The sequence below is a fragment of the Lepus europaeus genome, chromosome 5 (genome assembly GCF_033115175.1).
Source record: "Lepus europaeus isolate LE1 chromosome 5, mLepTim1.pri, whole genome shotgun sequence".
Classification (NCBI taxonomy): domain Eukaryota; kingdom Metazoa; phylum Chordata; class Mammalia; order Lagomorpha; family Leporidae; genus Lepus; species Lepus europaeus.
The window spans coordinates 43,779,999-43,806,296 of NC_084831.1; the positions used below are offsets into that span (position 1 = coordinate 43,779,999).

The following is a 26,298-nucleotide window of genomic DNA, read 5'->3' on the forward strand; positions in this document are numbered from 1 at the left end:
GGCGCCGGCACACTGGGTTCTAGTCCCGGTTGGGGCTCCGGATTCTGTCCCGGTTGCCCCTCTTCCAGGCCAGCTCTCTACTGTGGCCAGGGAGTGCAGAGGAGGATGGCCCAAGTGCTTGGGCCCTGCACCCCATGGGAGACCAGGAGAAGCACCTGGCTCCTGCCTTCAGATCAGCGCGCCAGCCGCGGCGGCCATTGGAGGGTGAACCAACGGCAAAAGGAAGACCTTTCTCTCTGTCTCTCTCACTGTCCACTCTGCCTAAAAAAAAAAAAAAAAAAAAAAAAAAAAAAAAAAAAGAAGTGCCAGCTCGTGTCTTGGCTGCTCGACTTCTGATCCAGCTCCCTGCTAATGGCCTGGGAAAAGCAATGGAAGATGATCCAAGTGTTGGGCTCCTGCCACCCTTGTAGAAGCCCCAAATGAAGCTCCTAGCTCCTGGTTTTGGCCTGGCTCAGCCCTGGCTCTTGCGGCCACCTGGGGAGTGAACGAGTGGATGGAAGGTCTCTCTTTCTGTGTGTGTCTTCCTGTCTCTCTGTAACCTTGACTTTTAAATAAATACATATTTTTTTAAGATTTTATTTATTTATTTGAGAGGTAGAATTACAGACAGGAGAGGAAGAGACAGGGACAAAAGTCTTCCATCTGCTGGTTCACTCCCCAAATGGCTGCGCCGATCTGAAGCCAGGAGCCAGGAGCTTCTTCCGGGTCTCCCACATGGGTGCAGGGGCCCAAGGACTTGGGCCATCTTCTACTGCTTTCCCAGGCCATAGGAGAGAGCTGGATGGGAAGAGGAGCAGCCGGCACCCATATGGGATGCCGATGCCACAGGTGGAGGATTAACTTACTGCACCATGGTGCCAGCCCCAATACATAGTTTTTTAGATATTTGTTTATTTATTTGAAAGGCAGAGTTAGAGAGAAAGAGAGGAAGAGGCAGATCTTCCATCCACTGGTTCACTCCCCACATGGCTGCAGTGGCTAGAGCTGGGCTGATCTGAAGCAAGAGCCAGAGCTTCCTCTGGGTCTCCCACATAGGTGCAGGGGTCCAAGGACTTGGGCATCTTATGCTGCCTTCCCAGGCACATTAGTAGGGAGCTGAATTGAAAGTCCAAGCAGCCGCGATGTGAACCAGTGCCCATAGGGGATGCCAACTATGCCACAGTGCCAGCCCCAAATTTTTTTAAAAGGCTTTTTCTGCTCATTGGAAGATTTTGGCTCAGGAATTTTTGTAAGGATTTATTATTTATTTATTTCAAGGCAGAGTTGAGAGAGAGGGAGAACCCACACATATTGAGATCTTCCATCTGCTAGTTCACACTAGCAGGTGGCCACAGTGGCTGGGGCTGGGTCAAGCTGAAGCCAGGAATCAGGAACTCCATCTGGATCTCCCAAGTGGGTAGCAGGGGCCCAAATACTCCAGCCATCCTCTGCTGCTTTCCCTAGTACATTAACAGGGAGCTGAAGCAGCTCTCATGTGTGATGCTGGTGTCACAGCCTTAGCCCACTGCCCCATAATGCCAGTCCCTGCTTGGGATTTGTCTGCTTCCAGGCTACTTTTTGAGCTGTAAATTTTATGTTCTAATGAGCCACTGTAATTGTATTTTGTGATAATATATTTGTGATAATTATGATGACTGTTTCCCCAGAATTTTAAGCTGCTAAACCTAGTGTGATCATTTCTCATTTTCATAGTTTATCCATGCCCACTATTCAGTGTCAGATTTCGGAAGCCATTGTTTGGAGAGACGGGACATACCATCATGAATCTTCTTGCAGTAAGTTTGGAATTTTCTTTTTCTTTTTCCTTACTGAAATTTGGGAGAAAGAAGAGGGTTTTATTATTTTGATGACAGTCATGTCACTTCTGATTTAGATAGCTAAAGATTTATGCAGAAGGGAAAAGTGAAGAACATATATGAATATACTCTTTTGAAACATATGGAACTCTGGAGTGAAATAGTACAGGATTTCACCCCTGATAATACACTGACCTTGCACAATTATTTTTGGAAACTAATGATAATGTATAAATAAAGCACCTAACACAGTGTTTTGTTTTTAAAATTGTCTTCCTGGTGGTTTCCCTTTGTGTCTATTTTGTTTTCTATTCAGCCAAAGATCAGTCAGAACTTAGACTCAATTACTCCAAGACAGTAATGCTTAAATTCTCTGAAGATTCATCTGTATATGGACTTGGATTCAAGCTTTACTCTTTCTGTGCGCTGGCTGGGCTCCCCTGTATTTCCACCACAGCACATGAGACTTTGATTCTGCTGGCCAATAACATTGGTTGAGTCGAGTCCACTAAGCTCTCTGCTGCGTGTGAGCACAGGCTAAGGTCATTCCTTGGTATTTTGAGAATTCATGACGCCCTACAGCGTTGTCTTACCTATGTCTCTGTTCTCTCCCGGAAGCTCTTTTAACCTCTGGCTAGTGTGCATGTACATTACTTATCCCAAACAGGCTGACAACCTCAAGCTAACACAACTATTGGCCCTCATTTTTTGCTAGCCACTGAGATTACCACTTCTCTAATGCTCCAGGTTAACTGAAGTCCTTTAGGCAGCAAAGCTTATTTTTACAAAGTAGAGGTACCTTGCCCTGGTTAAATTGCCTAATTATATAACAAGGCTGGATAGCAGCCCTAGGCAAGAAGGTCACAGCCTCAGCTCTGTTATTCTTACTTGAAATTCAGTCGTTTTCATGAAAAAAAAAAAAAAAATACTTCTCAGTGTGTTGTTTTAAAAACCTGAGGATCTGAGAGAGAACCAAAAAAACTGAACCCCAAAGCACTGAAATGATTGCTTTTTAAACTATTTACCCAGCTTTTCGTTGCTTTTTGGAGAGTGATTTTACTGATTTTCTCACTGTCATGCTGGAAGTTGTAGTTCCAGTTATCTTTTAAAGAGATTTGAACAATAAGAAAAATTTGTGTACATTTACTCATATAGTGTAGCTCATTCCTTTGTGTAACCTTACATTCCATCTGGTGTAATTTTCCTTCAACATGAAGGTATTAGCATTTCTTGGATGCTTGCTTGTGATGATTCTTTCAGCTTTTGTATTTCTATCAACATCTTTATTTATAATCTTCATATTTGAAAGATATTTTCAAATGTAGGATTCTAGTTTGACAATTTTGTTCTTCGAGCATTTGAAAGATAATGCTCCGTTCCACTGTTTTCTGGTTTGCATATTGTTTCAGAAAAGAAATCTGATTTTCTTCTTACCTTTATTCTTCTCTAATTTTTAAAAAATTTTCTGGCTACTTTGAAAATTTTATTTTAATACCACTGATTTGGAGCAGTTTCATTGTAATGTGCAGTGGTATTATTCCTTCATGTTTCTTGTGCTTGTGGTTCATTAAGCATCTTGATCTGTGAGTTTATAATTTTCAATAAATACATTTTGTGACCACTCCCTTCTCTCCTTCAGGAACTCCAATCACAGGTACTAAGTTAGGCTACTTGGAATTGTTCTGCAGCTCACTAGTGTTCTTATTTCTTGTTCAGTCTTTTCTTTTTTTCTTGCTATTTTTCATTTAAGATAGTTTTTATTGCTGTGCCTTCAAATTTACTAATCTTTACTTTTGCAGTGTTAAGCCACTGTTAATCTCATTCATTTTTTTTTAAAGTCTCAGACACTGTAATTTTCATCTCGTGGAATTTTACTTGAATCTTTGATGACTGCTTAACTTTTTGAACATTTAGAATACAGTAATAACTATCATGATGTTCATGTTTAGTGATTGCAACATCTTATATCATTATGGTTCATTTTCTTTTTTAAGATTTATTTTATTTATTTGAAAGAGTTACAGAGAGAGGTAGAGACAGAGAGAGGGGTCTTTCATCTGTTGGTTCACTCCCCAGATGGCCGCAACAGCCAGAGCTACGCCGATCTGAAGCCAGGAGCTTCTTCCAGGTCTCCCATGTGGGTGCAGGGGCCCAAGCCCTTGGGCTATCTTCTACTGCTTTCCCAGGCCATAGCAGAGAGCTGGATCGGAAGAAGAGCAGCCGGGATCTTGAACTGCTATATGGGATGCCGGCGTTTCAGGCCAGGGCTTTAACTCACTGTGCCATAGTGCTGGTCCCCTGGCTCATTTTCTTTGGACTTATTTTTTTTTCCCCTAATTTTTATTTTAAAGTCAGACTTACAGAGAGAGGGAGAGACTGAAGAAGAGAGATCTTCCATCTGCTGGTTTATTCCCCAGGTGGCTGCAACGGCCAGGAGCTTCATTTAGGTCTCCCACATGTTGGGGCCCAAACACTTAGGTCATTTTCCACTGCTTTTCTCAGGCCTTTAGCAGGCAGCTGGGTTTGACGTAGAGCAGCTGGGACATGAACCGGTGCCCATATGGGATGCCAGCATCACATGTGGAAGCTTTACCTGCTGTGCCACAAAGCCGGCCCCCTTATCAAGGTTCTTGATCTCTGTTGCAAGTAACATACTTAAGTTACTTAGAATCACCCTAGTCTTCCCATCAGTTTCTACATCTCAATAAATGAGAATTCTAGCCTACTAGTAGCCCTACTCATAAAATTTGGAATAATCTTTTTTTTTGTTGTTTGTTAGAGATTTATTTATTTATTTATTTATTTGAAAGGCAGAGTTACAAAGACACAGAGGCCGAGAGAGAGGTCTTCTATCTGCTGGTTCACTCCCCAAATGCCTACAGTGGTTGTGACTAAAGCCGAAGGCAGGAACTCAGTGCAGATCACTGGTGGAGGGTAGTAGGAACCCAGGTACTTAATCCATCACCGCTGACTCCTAGAATCTGCATTAGCAGGAAACTGGAATTAGGAACTAGAGCCAGGAAGGAAGTGCAACACTCCTAAATGAGATGTGGGCCTCTTGATTCGCATGTTAATTGCTAGGCTATATGCCTATCTCCATTAGCACTTTTTGAACTGTTAACAACCTATACCAGGCTATCAATGTGTCTCACCTGGATTATTTTTTATTGTGTTTGTTCTCCATTCTGCTATCCTTGCTCCCTTGCTGTCTATTCTCTTTTTCCCCTGCTAAATTTGGTGGTTTACCTGAGAGGCAGAGATAGAAAAAGAGCTTCTATCTGCTGTTTCACTGCCCCAAATTCCTGCACTAGTTGGGGCCAGGCCAGGAAGTAGACAGGAACCAGGAAGTCAATCCAGGTCTGCATGTGGATGGCAGGGACTCAGATACTTGAGCTGTCACCTGCTGCCTCCTAGGGAACACATTAGCAAAAAGCTGGAATTGGAATGGAGTCAAGACCTGAACCCAGGCATTCCAATATGGAATATAGGTGTCCCAACTGGCATCCCAAATGCTAGGCAAAATACCTACCTCTTGCCACCTGTCTTTACAAAGTAGTCAGAAATGTTAAAACAGGTCAAAAGCTTGAGGGTAAAGTCAAAAGTCCTTGTGGTAACCTGTACAAAACTTTGAAATTTGGTTGTGTGCTTTGACCTTGATTCCTGACATTGTTGCTTATTTTGCTTCAACCACACTGCATATGCTGTATTATGTATGTGTATGTGTGTGTATGTGTGCACCTAAGATGTTCCAAGCATTGTGTGTATAGCAAGAATAAAACAAATGAATCCATATGTACCCTTTGCAGTTTGCTTCAAGGGGAGGAGACAGTTAACAATATAGTAAAGGTTAAATAGTAATAAAGCAAGGTAAGCATTCAAATGTTTGTTTAATGTTACCTATAAGAGGAATATGAAACTGTTTGGTTTACTTCCTTATAAGCATTTACAGTCTAAATAGAGTGCTAGAATAAAAACAATAGTACTTTTATTATGTATTTTCTTATTATTTAAATAAGATGTTTTAATTTTGACATTCTTTCCCTTTGTACTAATTTTGCTACTGTAAATCAGATTCCACCATTTATGAGTTCTTTTTTCTAATTCACTCTGCTTTTGCACAGGATTTCAGAAATTACCAGTATACCCTGCCCGTAGTTCAGGGTTTGGTGGTTGATATGGAAGTTCGGAAAACCAGCATCAAAATTCCCAGCAATAGATACAATGAGGTAAGAAGGCATAGCTTTCATAATTGAAAACATAAATGAAGGCAAAAATTATGTGATTACATATAAATTTTTTTTTGACAGGCAGAGTTAGACAATGAGAAAGAGAGAGAGAGAAAGGTCTGATTACATATAAATTTCACTATTAAATGATAATGGAATCTGTTTATAATATTGTATGGCTTAGTTGTAAGAAATTTTATCATAGAAAATAAAGTGTTAAATTTGTAACTTTTTGGCCTGGTTGTATATTTGATCCTTTGATGACAGAATGATAATCATTGATAGATTTGCATCTTGATTAAGATATAAATGTAGCCTTATATCTGTAATATTAGTGGTAGAATTTTTTTTGTTTTTCTTTGTTACTAGAATTTCATTATTTTTAAGCACAGCTCAGTGGTTTATTCCTGAATTGCTTTAAGCAAGGTTCCAAAAACAAATGATTGCTTTTGAATTAATCTATATTTTGTAACTAAAATTAAATTATACATATTATTTACACATGAACAGAATTGTATAAATAATGAGGTCTGTTTGCATGTGAAGTCCTTTTTGAATTTGAGAACTTCTTAACATCAGTTCTAATATGTGGTAATCATTAGAGCCTTTAAAGAGTTTTATTTTAAAACTTAATTTGACCTGAAAATGGTTAAAATCTGGTGTTTTAAAATTAAGCAGGTGGTAATTTCCTGATCCTTTATTTTATTCTACTTTTTTTTTTTAGATTTGTTAGGTATAAAATAATTTCCTTCCTTTATCTTCATTTCTCCCTGCTCCCACTTCTTCGTTCAGCTATTTGTCCTTAATCATTTCTACATTCTGTAAGCATTTTGTACTTGGCATGCACTTAGAATCACACAGATGTCTTTCTGGACTCACGAGCTCAGGGCTCAGCATTATTGTGAGACTGACCTTTGTAATGAAAGTCTTTACTCGTGATTTTCCATGTGGTGTATTGTTTTTTTCATGACATTAGAAAATAGTAGCTATAATGCATGTTGAATTTTTCTAGGGTACAATTTGCAGTCTTTACTGTTAGTTCTACCTGGGAATAAGAGTAATAGTTTAGACCTGGGAGACTCAAATCTTTAAAGTAAATGGATTATATATAATTCACGCCCTAATGAATGTTTACAGACACTATCCTTTGAAAACTTGATTTGTTTCTCAGGTTTGAAGTTTTATTATCTACTTCACAAATGTTTATTAAATATATTCTGTGGTAACAAAATACAAAGATGAGTAAGAACATTATGCTTTCCTTCTGGGAGCTTTATGTTCAGTGATAATGTGATCAGATGTCATTCCCGAGTAGCATACATTGTTATCCTTGGTGTTTGCAAGGTGTACTATCTGTAAAAGTAGTGAGGCTTCCATAGATATTTCTAGACTGAGTGTATGTATTCATCACAACAACTGCCATTCATACTATCTATTTTTATCTGAATTCTGCTGTTTCAGTTGATGGTGCGCAGATTCAGAAATCTTTGTTCAAACAGAGTAATGGCATTTCTAATAATTTATTAAGAGTTCATTATCCATAAAGTTCCCTGATTATATGTCATTTATTTTTCTTCCTGATTTAGCAGACTTCTAATTGAATTTTTATTTCAACTCAATGTAATCTTATTTCCCACAATCTTGGATAGTTGAATTGTGTTATGTTTAATTGTGTTAAAGTAATAATTCTTCACTTTAAATAGTTGAAAAAGTAATTCTTACAAAATTGTTTTAGTTCATCACCACAGTATTCCTCTTGTTTTCTCATTCATTTTTTCTCATTTATACCCATGGTCCTTATTATTGCCTGTTTTGTGCTCTCTTTTGCTTCATGGCTTTTGCACAAGCTGTTTCCTTGTTGACACACACTTGCCCTGCTGTTCACCTGCCTAACTCCCACTCATTATATGGCTGTCAGCTTAAATGACATTTTGTCTGATGGCCTTTAGTTCAATTTGTAACTGGAGTTAACTTTTGCCATATATGTGTCCCTAGAATTCTGCATGTAACTATTTATAATTCTACATTTATTATTTTTTGCTCAGTGCCTTTTTTCCCTCCTAGACTATTCCATCAAGGATTAGGTCTCTCCTTTTTTTTATTTATTTATTTATTTATTTTTTGACAGGCAGAGTGGATAGTGAGAGAGAGAGAGACAGAGACAAAGGTCTTCCTTTTTGCCGTTGGTTCACCCTCAAATGGCCGCTGCGGCCGGCTCCTCCCGCTGATCCGAAGCCAGGAGCCAGGTGCTTCTCCTGGTCTCCCATGCCGCTGCAGGGCCCAAGGACTTGGGCCATCCTCCACTGCCTTCCCGGGCCATAGCAGAGAGCTGGCCTGGAAGAGAGGCAACCGGGATAGAATCCGGTGCCCCAACTGGGACTAGAACCCGGTGTGCCAGCACCACAAGGCGGAGGATTAGCCTGTTAAGCCATGGCGCCGGCCAGGTCTCTCCTTTTTTACCACAGATAGAATGACAGACTCCCTCAAACAAAGTAGGTATACAAGAAATCACCATTGAATGAAGGCATGAAACAGAACTAATATAGATAAAACAATATGAAAACAAGTGCTGAAATTTATTGCACATTTACTAAATGTTCAAAGAAAGTAGAGCTCTAATAAATGGAGTAGTCTGAAATGTTCTTTAATTTCTTGTTGATCCTGTATCCCTAACAGCCACTACAGCATGTTGCATATAGAAGATGTATGTAAAGGTTTAGCCAATAACTACATGAATCAAAGATTTTAATGGATAATGAATGATGTTTAAGCACTAGAAAGAGAAGGATGGAAAATAACTCAGGTGAGGAAAAGGGGGATAAATACCAGCCAAAACAATGGCAGGGAGGCAATAGGAATGAGCATGTCTTACAAGGAAATGGGAGACAATTAATGTTAGTGAAGACGAGGCTGAAGCAGACTGATGGGTTAGTGAAGATGAAGTTGTATAGAGTCTACTGGCTTTTCAGAAGCTTTCAAAAACTAAGCAAAGGGATTTAAAATTTCATATGATAAATTGTATAGCAGAAAAGGTGACAATGAAAGCAGAGTTTTATAAAACTGAATTTGGCAGCTGTATGAAAAATATGAGGGGAGGGAGTAAAAGGAGAGACTTTACTAAAGCTTAGAGGAAGATAATAATTCTGACCTCATGGCAATTTTACTAAATGGAATAGACATTGTGTATAAAATTTCTAATTTTTTGTCAAGGTTATTAAAGATCCCTGATGGTTTGGGTAACCCTACTGATATTCTTACTGAGAGATTATTTTTATCATTAACACTTATTAAATTTGGTACTAAATATATTTTATTATGTACTAGGTACTATTCTAAGGAAGTATATTTTTACACTAACTCAATGAAATGACTATAGTGAGTACCTTTTCATAGATGAGGGAATTAAGACAGAGAGAACTTAAATAAGTTGCCCATGGTCAAATGGCTAGCAAGTGATGGAAGCAGTATTCAGGCAGTCTGGTTCCTGTCACCCACCATCAATTTAATAAACAGTTACCATTCTGGTTTTAGAGCTGATGATTTAAAGTAGTTATAACACTTTATTTTTTTTGAAAATGTAGTGGGGCTGTTAGACGAGGCCAAGTTCATCTGGAAAAAGGATCTTCACAGTTACTCTATTAGTTAAATTTAGGCTACAACCAAATCAGTGATATAACCAGAATATCTATGTAAATATTGAAGTCCCATGGAATGATAAAACTAGGATTGCCTATTGACATTTCCTAATATGAGAGTACTTCAAAAGAAAATATTATATATTAAAGAAAACTATGTGTAGATGTCAAAATTTTTGCACCAAAATAAAAATCTTTCAATTCATCTTTACCACAAATTTTTTGAAGTACCATCATATATGACTACTTTAGAATAAACATATTAAGACCAGAAAGGCAATGAGGATAATTAAAAAACAAAAACAGACTTTGGAATCAAATAGATTTTTAGTTACTAGCTATATGAGGGGGCTTCAGAAAGTTTACAGAAGAGGCAAATGTGGTTTGGTAAAGCAGTTAAGGTGAAGCTCGGCAGGCCAGCATTGTAGCATAATAGGTTAGGCCACTGCCTGCAATGCTAGCATCACATATGGACACCAGTTTCAGTTCCAGCTGGTTCATTTCCAATCCAGTTCCCAGCTAATGCCTCTGGGAAAGCAGTGGAAGATGGCCCAAATCCTTGAGCCTCTGCACCCAAGTGCGAGATGCAGATGAAGCTCCTGGCTTCCACCTGGCCCAGCCCTTGCCATTGTGGCTATTTGGGGAGTGAACCAGCAGATAGAAGATCTCTCTCACTCTTTCTCTGTAATTCTGCCTTTCAAAAAAAAAAAAAAGATGCAGCTTGGGATGCCCATCTCCCGTAACAGTGTGCTTGGGCTCCAGTCCTGACTCTGCTTCCAATTCCAGCTTCCTGTTTAATCTTACTCTGGGAGGCAGCAGGTAATGGCTCAAATACTTAAGTCACTGCCATCCACATTGGAGACCCAGAGTGTGATTCAGGCTCCTTGCTTTGTCCTGGCCCACCCTTGCCTGTTGTATACATTTAGGAAGTGTGCCAGGTGATGGGAGATCTCTGTCTCTCTGCCTCTTAAATAAATCATTAAAAAAAATTAAATTTTGGGGCTGGCATTGTGGCACAGCAGGTGAAGCCACTGCCTGAGATGCTGGTATCCCATAGGAATGTCAGTTGGAGTCCTGGCTGCTCTACATCTACACTCGATCATAGCCAAAAGGCCAAGAAGCTGCTCTACTTCTGATCAAGCTCCTGCTAATGCACCTGGGAAAGCAGGGGAAGACCCTGCACCCATATGATGAAGCTCTTGTTTCCTGGCTTCAGCCTGGCCCAAACCTGGCCACTGTGGCCATTTGAAGGAGTGAACCAGCAGTTGGAAAATTTGCTCTATGTCTCTATCTCTCCCTCTCTGTAACTCTGCCTGTCAAATAATAAAAATAAGTATTTTTTAAGAAAATCAAACTTTAAAGTTTATAGAAAAATAGAAATAAAAGATAATATTCATTTCCATAAACTTTTGGAAGCCCCTTCATATTATTGTAGTGGATTAACCTCTTTTTCTGAAAAATGAGTATGCCTGCTTTATAAGGTTGTTATGACATTTAAACCAGATGTGTAAAATAATTAGTGTGATACGTGGTATGCTAGAGATTTTGATAAATGATGTATCATTGTTTGGTTGTCACTATCATTATTCAGATTAATTATTCATTTGGGTTTTTCTTTTTTGAAGATTTATTTATTTTAAAGTCAGAGTTACAGAGAGGAGAGGGAGAGACAGAGAGCGATCTTTCTACTGGTTCACTCCCTAAATGGCCTCAATAGCCAGGGCTGGACCAAGCTGAAGTAAAAGTCTGGAGCTTTTTCCAGGACTCCCAAATGAATGCAGGGGCCCAAACACTTGGATCTTTCTCTAGTGCTTTCCCAGGCACATTAGCAGGGAACTGGATCAGAAGTGGAGCAGCCAGGTCTCAAACCAGCACCCATTTGGGATGCCAGCATTATAAGCGGAGGCTTAACCTGCTACTCCACAATGCTGGCCGCCCATTTGGTTAATTTTTATTGAATTCATGTTACAGACTTTAATTTTTATAGACATGTAGACTACATCTAAATTCTAATACATCTAAGTTCCCTTGGGGAAGTATGGGACATCTGGATAAATATACAGTAAGGTAACAGGAATGGTTAAGACTAGAAATCAATTTTAAAAAAGATTTGATAGTTAGCTGTAGCTATTTAATGTGAGGAAGAGAAGACTATAAAGCAAGGGTATAGCATCTACCATGAATCCATGTAGGCTCTCTTATACATTCATACTGACAGGATCAGATGGTTATGGTTCATACTTGACCTCAGGATTCTCATAAAGATGTAGAACCTGAACCATAGCTTGCTAGTAGTGCCATCTTCTAGGATAGTCCTTGCAACAATCCATGGAGTGGTTCACATAGCTAATTGGGAGCTTCCTTTGTGACCTTTGTCCAACCCTAGATGATTGCTCAAATGCAAGGAAAAAAGATTTGTATCAGACAAGTGCAAGAGCTGTCCTGACTTAGAAACCTCATTCCTGAGAGCAGCCAGTATCTCTTGTAACAGTTTCATAAGCAGAGATTCCAGGATGGCTGTAGGAGACATGCTCCATTACAAAAATGATTATGTTCAAGGAAACCTAAAGTTATAGCTATCTAACAGGTGTTAGATACATATACAATTTGTTCTTGTTCAAATACAGTTTACTGACTTTCAGTTGCAATCATGCTGGAATAACAAGGATTGACTGCTGTGTGTTGAATTGTATCCCTCCAAAGTTCATATGTTGAAGTCCTAACACTCCATGCCACTCCTACAGTACTTCAGGATGTGACCTTGTTTGGAGATAAGGTCCTTTACCAAGATAATAAAATTCAAATGAGAATTTTTTTTTTTTTTTTGACAGGCAGAGTGGACAGTGAGAGAGAGAGACAGAGAGAAAGGTCTTCTTTTGCCGTTGGTTCACCCTCCAGTGGCTGCCGCGGCCGGCGAGCTGCGGCCGGCGCACCGCGCTGATCCGATGGCAGGAGCCAGGTGCTTCTCCTGGTCTCCCATGGGGTGCAGGGCCCAAGCACTTGGGCCATCCTCCACTGCACTCCCTGGCCACAGCAGAGAGCTGGCCTGGAAGAGGGGCAACCGGGACAGGATCGGTGCCCTGACTGGGACTAGAACCCTGTGTGCCGGCGCCGCAAGGCGGAGGATTAGCCTAGTGAGCCACGGCACCGGTCACTAATCTACTTTTAATATCTAAACATCACGGCAGGATATGTAAAAAACAAACAAAAGGGGCTAGTGCTGTGGCATAGAAGGTAAAACCGCTGCCTGCAGTGCTGGCATCCCATTTGGGTGCCAATTCGATACCTCACTGCTCTACTTCCAATCCAGCTCTCTGCTATGGCCTGGGAAGGCAGTAGAAGATGGCCCAGGTGCTTGAGCCCCTGAACCCATGTGGGAGACCTAGAAGTCCCTGGCTCCTAGCTTCAGACTTGCGCAACTCCAGCTTTGTGGCCATTTGGAGAGTGAACCAGCAGATGGATGACCTCTCTCTCTGCCTCTGTCTCTGCCTCTCTGTAACTCTGTCTTTCAAATAAATAAATCTTTACCAAAACAAAGCAAAACAAAAAGGACAATGGAGGAAAGAAGGTAAGTCCTATGATTATCCTAATGTATTGCCTATAGTTTCTAGGCTATAGGGCAGGGAGGGAGTTCCTAAATCAAGCCCAGTTGTTTCCCTGCATTGAGGGGACAGAATCAAGAATATTTGGAGGACGTGATGGCTAGGACAGATCACCAGAAGTACTTGTAAAAGAGCTCAGGAAACCTGCAAGGGGTTTCTGTTGAGTCCTTGGCTGATGATTTACAAATCTGCCCACATATGTGAAAAAAGCTCTGGAAAACAGTGGGTACACTAATTTTTTAAAGATCTATTTATTTTTATTTGAAAGTCAGAGTTACACAGGGAGAGGAGAGGCAGAGAGAGAGAGAGAGGTCTTCCATCCGATGGTTCACTCCCCAGTTGGCCACAACAGCTGGAGCTGCGCCATTCCGAAGCCAGGAGCCAGGAGCTTTTTCCGGGTCTCCCACGTGGGTGCAGGGACCCAAAGACTTAGGCCATTTTCTACTGCTTTCCCAGTAGAAAGTAGTATATACATAAACTATTTTTTCAGCATTAAAAGGAATAAAATAGGGGCCAGTGCTGTGGTATATTGGGTAAAGCCACCACCTCTGGTGCTGGCATTTCCTATAGGTGCCACTTTGAGACTTGACTGCTCCACTTCAGATCCAGCTCTCTGCTAATGTGCCTGAAAAAGCAGCAGAAGATGGGCCAAATGCTTGGGCCCCTGCACCCACATGGGAAACCTGGAAGAAGCTCTTGGCTCCTGGCTTCAGATTGGCCCAGCTCTGGCCTTGCATCCATTTGGGGAGTGAACCAGTGATAGAGGATCTCTCTCTCTCTCTCTCTCTCTCTCTCTCTCTCTCTCGGGGAGTGAACCAGTGATAGAGGATCTCTCTCTCTCTCTCTCTCTGTCTCTCTCTCTATCTGTCTCTGTCTCTCTCTCTCTCTCTCTCTCTCTCTCTCTCTCTCTCTCCGTGGGTGTGTGTATCTGTATGTGTAACTCTGCCTTTCAAATAAAAAATAATTCTTAAAAGAATGAAATACTGATACATACTACAATGCAGATTAGCCTTCAAAACTTCATGCTAAGTAAAGAAAAACACAAGGATCACATGTAATATGATTCCATTTATATGAAATAGAATTGATAAATCCACAGAGACAAAACACAGATTGGTGGTTGGAGGGAGAGAATAGGATGCCGTGGTACTGCAGTTTATATCACCATAAATTAGATTGGTTTACTAGATACAAAACAGTGGCTCATGAGTTTTTTCAAGTAAGGTTCAGAAGTATTATTTTAAATGTTTTTTGATAAGAAATAGCAGAATATTCCTAACTGGTTTCACTGGGCATTGCAAACAAATTCGTAAAATTAAGAAGCAATGAGTCTTACTACGTTGGGTATTGAAAAAGAAGGGAGATGCACTTAAATGTGGGAGATCCTTTTGCACTTAGAACATCAGGTTATGTATCTTCGGGGAATCCAAAGGACAGAAGAAACTGTTGCAACTGGCCAAACTAATTTAAGTTTCTTGAGTTCACAGCAGCAATGAAAAAATAACTGAAAACAAAATGTGTCATGTGCATAGGTAATAGTACAAATCATTTATGAACTGTACAGGAAATATCTCTATATATTGTTTTTTAACTGTGATTTTTTTTGTTTTCATTATCCTATAGCCTCCTTGCCATTTTAATAATATTCTTTTGTTAGTGTTTTTCCCTTGAGAGGGTTGAGTTGCACCATGTCAGCCAAAACAGTGCCCATTCTTCCCAGAATGAGGTTGATGTTCTTCTTTGATTGCAGATGATGAAAGCCATGAACAAATCCAATGAGCATGTCCTGGCAGGAGGCGCCTGCTTCAATGAAAAGGCAGACTCTCACCTCGTGTGTGTGCAGAATGATGATGGAAACTATCAGACCCAGGCTATCAGTATTCACAATCAGCCCAGAAAAGGTGAGTTTTTGAGCTGCTAGAAATTAAATGAAAGGTTATACTGGACTTACAGAGTTGGATATGTCAACTTCATAACGCTCACTTTCTAGGTAGCTGATCACTAACAAATGATTAATCTTTTCAAGATTTTTTGTTTTGTTTTGTTTTTTGACAGGCAGAGTGGATAGTGAGAGAGAGAGACAGAGACAAAGGTCTTCCTTTTTGCCGTTGGTTCACCCTCGAATGGCCACTGTGGCCAGTGTATCTCGTTGATCCGAAGCCAGGAGCCAGGTGCTTCTCCTAGTCTCCCATGCGGGTGCAGGGCCCAAGGACTTGAGCTATCCTCCACTGCCTTCCCGGGCCATAGCAGAGAGCTGGCCTGGAAGAGGGGCAACTGGGATAGAATCTGGCGCCCCAACCGGGACTAGAACCCAGTGTGCCGGCGCCGCAAGGCAGAGGATTAGCCTGTTAAGCCACGGCGCCGGCCTCTTTTCAAGATTTTCTCCACGATTATGTTGACTCCTCAAGTAGCTAGATTCATAGTTGCAAAGGAATCTGTTATTAGGGTAACATTTTAAAGGTACTTCCTTAAGATTTTTTTTTTTAAGATTTATTTATTTGAGAGGTAGAGTTATAAAGAGAGAGAGACAGAGAGAAAGGTCTTCCATCTGCTGGTTCACTCCCCAAATAGTCACAACGGCTGGAGATGGGTGGATCAGAAGCCAGGAAATTCTTCCAGGTCTCCCATGCAGGTGCAGGGGCCCAAGGACTTGGGCCATCTTCTGCTGCTTTCCCAGGCCAAGCAGAGAGCTGGATCAGAAGAGAAGCAGCTGGAACATAAGCTGGCACCCATATTGGATGCCTGTGCTTCAGGCAGAGGCTTAGCCTAGTGCATCACAGCGCAGGCCTATTCTTTAGGATATTGACAGAGCCAGTATTGGTACTTGAATTGATTCCATAGTGAATATGCTTAGGTGGATTTGGAGGTTGTTGGATGACCAACTGTACTGAATGAATATTAATTAATAGGATTCTGAAGAAAAGCCTCTAGTTTCAGTGCTACTCAGAATGTAATCTCATCACTTGGGAGAGTGTTAGAAATGAAGAATCTGTGCCTTAGATATGCTAATCAGAATTTTAACAAGATCTCTGTGTGATCCAAGCTCATATTGTGAGTTTGAGAAGCATTATTCAAAGTAGAATTACCCAAAGTGTTTCCTCAGGTTCCAAGATTTTAAAAAAGGTTCACATAAATAAATAAAAGTCTTGCTTAATAAATTAATTCTGAGAAGCCCTATATTAAACAAAGTTTAGGAGCCTTCTTTACTTCCATACTTTCCAGACACTTTGACAAGCTGGTGTATATTCTGATTTTTCAAAAGAAAGATAATGCCTAGCTTTGACCAAATTTATTTGTCCGTAATTCTTATTTTCCCCTCAGAGTGTTTACCAACACTGATTTTCTTTGGTATTTTTTATGAAACACTTCTCTAGAAGGCATTCAGAAGATTATTGTCATACGTGTATGTGTGTATGTATGTATATAATTTCTTTTTGAGAAATAGAGTTCACCTCTGTTGGTTTCCTCCCCAAATGCCTATAATGGCTGGGGCTGGACTGGACCAAAGCTAGGAGCTGGAAACTCAATCTGGATCTTCCACAGGAGTGGCAGGAACTCTACTACTTGATGGGTGTCCACTGACAGAAAGCTGCAATTGGGAACTGAAGCTGAAACTTGTACCCAAGCATTCTGACGTGAGATGGAGGCATCCTGATTGACTCTTTTTTTTTTTTTTTTTAGTATTTATATATGTTCTTTGTCAAGGAGGTGGAGTGTTGCTTCTTCTTCTTTTTTTTTTTTTTTTAGATTTATATATTTATTTGAAAATCAGTTACACAGAAAGAGGAGAGGCAGAGAGAGACAGAAAGAGAGGTCTTCCATCTGCCAGTTCACTCTCCAATTGGCTGCAGTTGCCGGAGCTGTGCCGATCTGAAGCCAGGAGCCAGGAGCTTCTTCCTGGTCTCCCACATGATGCAGTGGCCCAAGGACTTGAGCCATCTTCTACTGCTTTCTCAGGCCATAGCAGAGAGCTGGATCAGAAGTAGAGCAGCTGGGTCTCAAACTAGCACCCATGTGGGATGCTGGCACTGCAGGGGGCAGCTTTACCCACTATGCCACAGTGCTGGCCCCCCTAATTGATTCAATCATTAGACCAAATGACCACCACCAATGTGTTTTTAAATCAGTTGTTCAATAAAGACAGAAAAGAAATTTAGCATGTAAGAGATTAATTATGGTATACAAAATAAAGTAAATGATTAAGTCCACAATCATATCTAGAGTATTCAAATAAGTTCTGGGTCTCATTATTCTAAGTATATTGATAAAACATCTCCAGGGGATGCTTTAAGACCTGTGAGAAGAGGTCTCACATTCTAAGAAATATGTAACCTATGTCAAAGGAAGACAACTTGAATAAAGTATAAATACTTAGCCCAGAAAGGTATAGAATATAAAAGCTACCTCTGTTTTTAAGGAGTTTTTTTTTTATTAGAGAGGCAGGGGGAGAGAGAGAGAGAGGAGAGAGAGGAGAGAGAGGTCTTCCATCCGATGGCTCACTCCTCAAATAACGACAATGGCTGAAGCTGCGCTGATCCAAAGCCAGGAGCCAGGAGCTTCTTCCAGGTCTCCCACGTGGGTGCAGGGGCCTAAGGACTTGGGCCATCTTCCACTGCTTTCCCAGGCCATAGCAGAGAGCTGGATCGGAAGTAGAGCACCTGGGACTTGAACTGGCACCCATATTGGCCCCAGGACTTTTTTTATTGTAAGATCTACTTTTTTTTTTTTTTTTTTGTAAGATTTAATTATGGAGCCAGTGCTGTGGTTCAGCGGCAGCCTGCAGCACCAGCATCTCATACTTGAAAGGCAGTTACACGGGCCGGTGCTGACAGAATCCGGCGCCCCAACCAGGACTAAAACCCGGGTTGCCAGTGCCACAGGTGAAGGATTAGCCAAGTGAGCCACAGCACTGGCCAATTCAAGTCCCAGCTGCTCTACTTCCCATCCAGCTCTCTGCTATGGCCTGGTAAAGCAGTGGAAGATGGCCCAAGTGCTTGGGCCCTTCACCCACATGGGAGACCAGGAGGAAGCACCTGGCTCCTGGCTCCAGATCGGTGCAGCTCACCGACCGTAGCAGCCATTTGGGGGGTGATCCAACGGAAAAAGGAAGACTTTTCTCTCTGTCTCTATCTCTCACTGTCTAACTCTGCCTGTCAAAAAAGAAGGAAAAAAAAAGGCAGTTACACAGAGAAGGAGAAAGGGGCAGAGATCTTCTGTCTCCTGGTTCACTCTCCAAATGGCTGCAATAGGTTGAGGGTGGGCCAGGCTGGAGCCAGGAGCCAGGAGCTTCTTCTGGATCTCCCACATGGGTGGCTGGGGCCCAACCACTTGGACTATCTTCCACTGTTTTCACAGGGTCATTAGCAGGGAGCTGAATAGGAAGTGGAGCAGCTGGGACTCAAACTGGTGCTACTGTAGGATGCTGGCATTGCAGGTGGTGGCTTAACCTGCTATGCCACAACACCAGCCTCCGACTTACTTTCTAAAGTTACAAAAGTCCAGCATCAATGAGTGAAAGTTACTGGAGCCAGATTTGGGCTCCATTTATGTAAACTTGAGACTTACCCAGAAGCAGAAGTAAAATGGATTATCTTGTGCTGTTTTGGGCCTCCTGTCTCTGGGAATTTCCTTTGTTGTTGTTGTTGTTTTCAAATTATGAATCCTACAGTTTCTCTTTTTTTCTCTAAAATCCTTTTATTTAAGGAATACAAACTTCATACATTTCATAATTACAACTTTAGGAACATGATGATTCTTCCCACCATACCCACTCTCCCACCCACTCTCCCAAAGCTCTTAACAAATGCTAGATGACAAACTGTTAGAGATACTGTACAGCCAGCGGATATACAGTTGGACTAGTTCAATCCAGTTTAAGATGTAGACAAAGGATTGGCGCTGTGGTGCAGTGGGTTAACACCCTGGCCTGAAGCGCTGGCATCCCATGTGGGTGCTGGTTTGAGACTTGGCTGCTCCACATCCGATCCAGCTCTCTGCTATGGCCTAGCGGGGGAGTAGAAGATGGCCCAAGTCCTTGGGGCCCTGCACCCACGTGGGAGACCTGGAAGAAGCTCCTGGCTCCTGGCTTCGGATCAGCGCAGCTCCGGCCATTGCGGCCAATTGGGGAGTGAACCATTGGATGGAAGACCTCTCTCTCCCTCTCTCCCTCTCTGCCTCTCTGCCTCTCTCCCTCTCTGCCTCTTCTCTCTCTCTGCAACTCTGACTTTTCAATAAATAAATAAATCTTTTTTAAAAAAGTCAGATGTAGACAAATACAGGCCAGTATGGTAATTCCCCAGGTTAAGCTGCAGCTTGTGATGCCTGCATCCCATATCAGGATGCAGGTTTGAGTTCTAGCTTCCTGTTCATGTTTCTGGGAAGGCAACAGAAAGTGGTCCAAGTTCTTGGGCCCCTGCACCTCATGTGGAAGACCAGGATGGAGTTCTTGGCTCCTTGCTTGTGCCTGGGCCACTTGGGGAATGAACCAACAGATGAAAGATCTCTCTCTCTCTGTTGCTGCTCTGCCTTTCAAATAAATTATTACTTTTTCATTTTCTGAACTTTTTTTTTTATTATTTGAAAGGCAGAGTTGGGGGGTATGGAAAGAAAGAAATCTTCCATCTGCTGGTTCACTCTCCCCAGATGGCCACAACAGCTAGGGTTTTGCCTAGCCAAAGCCAGGAGCTTCATCCAGGTCTCCCAAATAGGTACAGGGACTCAAATACTTGTGCCATCTTCTGCTGCTTTCCCAGGTGCATTAGCAGAGAGCTGGATCAGAAGTCAAGGAGCCAGGACTTGAACTGGCACTTGTATGGGATGCTAGCATCATAGGTGGTGGCTTAACCTGCTATGCAACAACACTGGCCCTGGAAAAATGTATTTTAAGACCTCATTCCAGGTTACTGCCTACATGGTTAACACATCCTGTGATGGCTGCTTTCTCTCAAGCATCAGCTGGTTTCTTGACTATTCTGTTTTCTTTCTATCTTTTGGCTAATGTGCCCAAGAAGGCATCAGGAGATGACCCAAATACTTGGGCTCTCCAGTATAGGAGAGTAGGTAGGGGTTCTGGTTCCTGGCTTCTGCCTGGCCCAGACATAGCTGTTGTTGCGATTTGGGGAGTGAATCCATAGATGAAAAATCTCTTTGTTTCTTCCTCTTTGCTTTTTGCCTTTCAGTTTTTCAATGGGATGAGGTGCTCTGGTGCAGTGAATTAAGCTGGCATCTGATCCAGCTCCTTGCTAATGCACCAGGGAAGGTAGTGAAACAAGGCTTAAGTTACTGAACCCCTACTACCCACACGGGAGACCCAAACTTGGTTCCTAGTTTCAGCCTGACACAGCCTTGGCCATTGTGGCCATTTGGAAAACAAGCCAGTAAATGAAAGATTGCCGTCTCTTCCTGTTTCTGTTGCTCTGTTTTTCGAAACTTTTGGAGACAGGAGAAGAGGGGAGCAAAAGGAGGAAAAAGCGGGGTGGTGGGGAAACAGTGGCTAAGGTGAAATCAGAAGAAGATGCAGTGATGGAAGCAGAGATAAAAGTAGTAATTTGATGTTGGTGAGAAGGCCCACAGCTGGCGAACGTTTACAAGTGACCACTAGAAACTGAAAAATGCAAGGCGGTGGGTTTTGTCCCAGTACTTTCCAAAAGAAATCAATCCTGGGCCGGCGCCACAGCTCACTAGGCTAATCCTCCGCCTGCGGTGCCTGTACTCTGGATTCTAGTCCCGGTTGGGGTGCTGGTTCTGTCCCGGTTGCTCCTCTTCCAGTCCAGCTCTCTACTGTGGCACAGGAAGACAGTGAAGGATGGCCTAAGTGCTTGGGCCCTGCACCCACATGGAAGACCGGGAGGAAGCACCTGGCTCCTGGCTTCAGATCAGCGCACCATGCCGGCTGTAGCAGCCATTTGGGGGGTGAACCAACGGAAGGAAGACCTTTCTTTCTCTCACGGTCTAACTCTGCCTGTCAGGAAAAAACAAAAAACAAAAAAAAAAAAAAAAAAAAAAAAAAACAATCCTGCTGACTTTAGCACAGTGGAACTGCTTTTGGACTGAAAACCACTATAATGGAAAAAGAATAAACTCATGGTGGTCTAACTCACTAAGCTTGCCATAGTTTTTCACAGCTGAAGTGGGAAATGAGACAAAGTTCACAAGGAGTTGTATCTTTACCTTTGGCCTGCTAGTTTTAAAAATAAAAAAGAAGGCCGGCACCGCGGCTCAATAGGCTAATCCTCCGCCTGCGGTGCCGGCACACCGGGTTCTAGTCCCGGTTGGGGCGCCGGATTCTGTCCCAGTTGCCCCTCTTCCAGTCCAGCTCTCTGCTGTGGCCCGGGAGGGCAGTGGAGGATGGCCCAAGTGCTTGGGCCCTGCACCCCATGGGAGACCAAGATAAGCACCTGGCTTCTGCCTTCAGATCAGCGCGGTGCGCCGGTCATTGGAGGGTAAATCAACGGCAAAGGAAGACCTTTCTCTCTGTCTGTCTCTCTCACTGTTCCCTCTGCCTGTCAAAAATATATATATGTATATATATATATATATATGTATATATAAAAGAAACAAAAAAGACCTTATTTCCATCAGAATTATTTGTTACTTGTTTATTATGGTATATACATTCTGTGTGATTTTTAAAATTTTCTGTATGATGATGCTTAGAAATTTCAATTACCAAATATTTATTGTTGTCCCAGGCCCACCATCTTGGAATCCATTTTCACTATACTTATTTCCATTGCTATTTTAGTGACTGGTGCCAGTTTCTTTGTGTTCAGTGGAGCTCTGAAATCCTCTTCAGGATACCTTGCCAAGTCCAGTATTGTAGAAGGTAAAGAGTAAATTGTTTGCTTCCTATACGTTAGTTCAGTCCTGATTAGACAACTAAACACAAGGAACATTCAGGGAAGCTTGACACTTTGGTTTTAAATATCTGACTCCTATTATTTATTGAGTAGCATCTCACTCTTTGGCAAATAAAATGACACTGCCATGAGAGTGCAAAGTTCTCCAAAGGGAGTAAGTGGTAGTGGTATCATGAGAAAGTAACATAAAAACCAAGAGGTGGCCTTTCAGGGCTCTAGGATAAGGTACCTGTGGGAACAGTCTTGAGTTCAAACATTTCATTGGGTGAACATAGGTAAATGTGTAGATGAAATTTAGTCCTGCCTACCCACAAAAATGCTGTAATCATCATTTGGGATACAGAATGAGATGTGCTTGCTGCTGAGTTGCTATAATTAGACATGACATATATCCTGGAAAAAGTTAAATTACATGAAAGGCAAATCAGCACACTTGCTTATTTTCTTGTTGGTTATTCTCCATTCTCTTTTGATCTGGTTACTCCTGTTGCATAACAAATTACTCCAAAACTTAATGGCTTACAATAGCTGTTTTATAATGCTCACTGATTCCTTAGACCAGGAATCTTGACAGGACAGTGCAGGGATGGCTTGACCCTGCTTCCTGATGTCTGAGTTCTCAGTTGGGATGACTTGAAGGCATGAGTTATCTGATGGCTGGAAGCTAAAATTATCTAAATGTTTGTTTATTCATGTGCATGGAATGATTTAAGGACTAAGTATGATGGCTGGAATATTTTTACATGGATTCCTTAGCATAACTTGGAAACCTTTGGATAGTTAGACTTTTTACTTGGTGGTCAAGATGCCAGGAATATTCCACCAACAAGGTGGAAGCTGCATTATCTTTTGTGACCCAGCTTTAAAAGTCACACAGTGGGCCGGCGCCGTGGCTCAACAGGCTAATCCTCCGCCTTGCGGCGCCGGCACACCGGGTTCTAGTCCCGGTCGGGGCACCGATCCTGTCCCGGTTGCCCCTCTTCCAGGCCAGCTCTCTGCTGTGGCCAGGGAGTGCAGTGGAGGATGGCCCAAGTGTTTGGGCTCTGCACCCCATGGGAGACCAGGATAAGCACCTGGCTCCTGCCATCGGAACAGCGCGGTGTGCCGGCCGCAGCGCGCTACCGCGGCGGCCATTAGAGGGTGAACCAACGGCAAAGGAAGACCTTTCTCTCTGTCTCTCTCTCTCTCACTGTCCACTCTGCCTGTCAAAAATAAAAAAAATAAAAAAAAAAGAAAAGAAAAGAAAAAAAAGTCACACAGTGTCACTTCTACCATACTCTGGTGCTGGAAGAAAGGAAAGGAATTACGCTTCACTTGTTGATGGGGAAATGGGAAGTTAGCTCTTTAGAAAAGCAAGTAAGATGTGCGATATTATAGCTATCTTTGGAAAACAATCTACCACACATGATGACAGATTTTCATCTCCAAAATAGCTCATTCCAAGGCCCTGTCTAAAAGCAGTCCTTTCTGAGGGCTGGTTTCTAATGTGTTAATTGACTATGTACATAGATTTTCTTAATTATATTTATAAATACTGTCTTTGATCTCCTTTTTTGGTAAACATAAAACAGTGAGTTAAGTGCAAAATACACAAAATATTTTACACCTAAGTATTACAACTTTGCAAAGTGTGAAATCTAGAAGTTAAACTGTTACTTGGTCTAAAGTGATCAATATAATGCCTATATGATCAAGTGTTGACTATAGTAGAAATTGTGTCTTTATGATTAAAACACACTCTTTAAATGTTAAAATTGTCAGTTGAACTGATCCTTAAAAAATGTAAAGCAGTATTTGTAAAAGTTTTTTATGTTTATGTCCCTGGATTGGGAATTTCTTGGGTCTCTCATTTTGCTGTGTTTCAGTAGAGCAATTGGCTGCCTGTTTATTCAGTTTTGATCCAGGCTCTTTAGAAATTATTTCAGCTCCTCCGCCTTGCGGCGCCGGCACACCGGGTTCTAGTCCCGGTCGGGGCACCGATCCTGTCCCGGTTGCCCCTCTTCCAGGCCAGCTCTCTGCTGTGGCCAGGGAGTGCAGTGGAGGATGGCCCAAGTGTTTGGGCTCTGCACCCCATGGGAGACCAGGATAAGCCCCTGGCTCCTGCCATCGGAACAGCGCGGTGCGCCGGCCGCAGCGCGCTACCGCGGCGGCCATTAGAGAGTGAACCAACGGCAAAGGAAGACCTTTCTCTCTGTCTCTCTCTCACTGTCCACTCTGCCTGTCAAAAATAAAATAAATAAATAAATAAATAAAAATTAAAAAAAAAAAAAGAAATTATTTCAGCTAACAAAATGTTTGTCGGTGTCAGGGTAATTGCTTGGCATGTGACAACCTTTCCCCTCAGTCTCAGCATATGCCTTTGAGTGAGGTAGGTAGCAGCTGAAACATGGCTAGGAAACCCATATAAAATTCTGATTGGTTTGCATTATTGTCTGTCAATAAACAAATTTATTCTTGAGGCCACTACTGTAGTTTATTCAGTGATTTTATCTAACACTTTTAAATGTTTGTTTTTATTCATTTGAAAGGCAGAGCAACAGAGAGAAAGAAAAAGAGAGACCTTCCCTCTGCTGATTTACTCCCCAAATGCCTGCAACAGCCAGGGCTGGGCCAAGCTGAATACAGGAGCCAGGAACTCCATCTAGGTCTCTCTGTAGCAGGGATCCAAGAACTTCCATCATCTGCTGCCTCCCAGGATGCATTAGTAGGAAGCTTAGTCAGAAGTGGGAGTGGCCAGGACTGCAGGCACTCCCAAAATGGGATTTGAATATCCCAACCATCGCTTAATCTGCTGTGCCACACTGCCCACCCCTTTTTAATAAACATTTACTGAGTGTTTGCTCTGTGCCAGGCAATCAGACTAAGGTGAGAGAGATAGAGATGCAAATATATAAATATGAACAGAGCATGATAAATGCCATGGTGGAACAAAAAGCTCTGTAAATCCAGAAGAGGAATGTGGCCATGCGTAAACTTTCCCTTTGAGCAGTCTCAGGACACAAACTCTTTTTTATTTTTTTATTTTTTTGACAGGCAGAGTGGACAGTGAGAGAGAGAGAGACAGAGAGAAAGGTCTTCCTTTTTGCCGTTGGTTCACCCTCCAATGGCCGCTGCGGCCGGCGCATCGCGCTGATCCGAAGCCAGGAGCCAGGTGCTTCTCCTGGTCTCCCATGCGGGTGCAGGGCCCAACCACTTGGGCCATCCTCCACTGCATTCCTGGGCCACAGCAGAGAGCTGGCCTGGAAGAGGGGCAACCGGGATAGAATCCAGCACCCCAACCGGGACTAGAACCCAGTGTGCCGGCGCCGCAAGGCGGAGGAGTAGCCTGTTAAGCCACAGCCCCGGCCAGGGCACAAACTCTTGGTTGTGTCTGACATGAAATCAACAAGCAAGTGTTTTAACTAGAACCCATCTTGGTATTTGCTTCTCATAGCACTTTAAAAGAGGTTCAGCTCAAAGGAAACAGAAACTTCTTGTTACCTGTCAGTTTTGTACTGCAGATAATGTTTTACATTCAACCTCAAAGGGATTTTCTAGATGCCAAGAACTTTTACCTGCCACCCTCCCCTGCCCCCCGCTGTGGATTGTTTCCATCTGTATTATCTTGATGTGATTCCTAGATGGTGTTATGGTTCAGATCACGGCAGAGAACATGGACTCCCTGCGGCAGGCTCTTCGAGAGATGAAGGACTTCACCATTGCCTGTGGGAAGGCCGATGCAGAGGACCCCCAGGAGCACATCCAGATCCAGTGGGTGGACGACGACAAGAACGTGAACAAGGGGTAATTGCAGCACAGTTGCCTCCGTGCGGCGTTTTGTTAGGGCCTCACCTCTGTGGTTTGTCTCTTGTCTACGCTGCTGTTATATAGTTTTGCTGAAAGCCCTGCCTAAAATAAAAGACTGGGAATGCATAACATAGAATTTTAAATTTCTGGTGTCTTTGGCTAAATTCTGAAGCAGTTTCTGACTATATTTTTGAGGAGAGGATAAAGGAAGAGTTTGATGAAACAAAGCAGTCAAAGCAGTCCATCTGAAGTTACTGAGATAATAGTATATCTAATCTAATCTAATATAGAAGTCTTTATGCTTTACAAAGCATTTTTTATAGTATGGTTTCATTTGACATAATAACAGATGTTGTTAGTTCCCATTTTACAGATGAATAAACAAGTTCTAAAAG

The 26,298-nt window shown here is 42.2% G+C and overlaps 1 protein-coding gene across 4 annotated transcripts in view; it reads left to right on the forward strand.

Moving 5' to 3' along the window:
- The window catches only part of ZFYVE9 (zinc finger FYVE-type containing 9), a 217,359-nt gene that overhangs the window by 181,728 nt on the left and 9,333 nt on the right, over positions 1 to 26,298 (forward strand). For all 4 annotated transcript variants that reach the window (XM_062191321.1, XM_062191324.1, XM_062191322.1 and 1 more), the window contains 5 exons: positions 1,693 to 1,775; positions 5,918 to 6,022; positions 15,010 to 15,160; positions 22,003 to 22,083; positions 25,738 to 25,900. In XM_062191321.1, the coding sequence (XP_062047305.1) occupies positions 1,693 to 1,775; positions 5,918 to 6,022; positions 15,010 to 15,160; positions 22,003 to 22,083; positions 25,738 to 25,900 (583 nt within the window). The remainder of the gene's footprint in view (positions 1 to 1,692; positions 1,776 to 5,917; positions 6,023 to 15,009; positions 15,161 to 22,002; positions 22,084 to 25,737; positions 25,901 to 26,298) is intronic.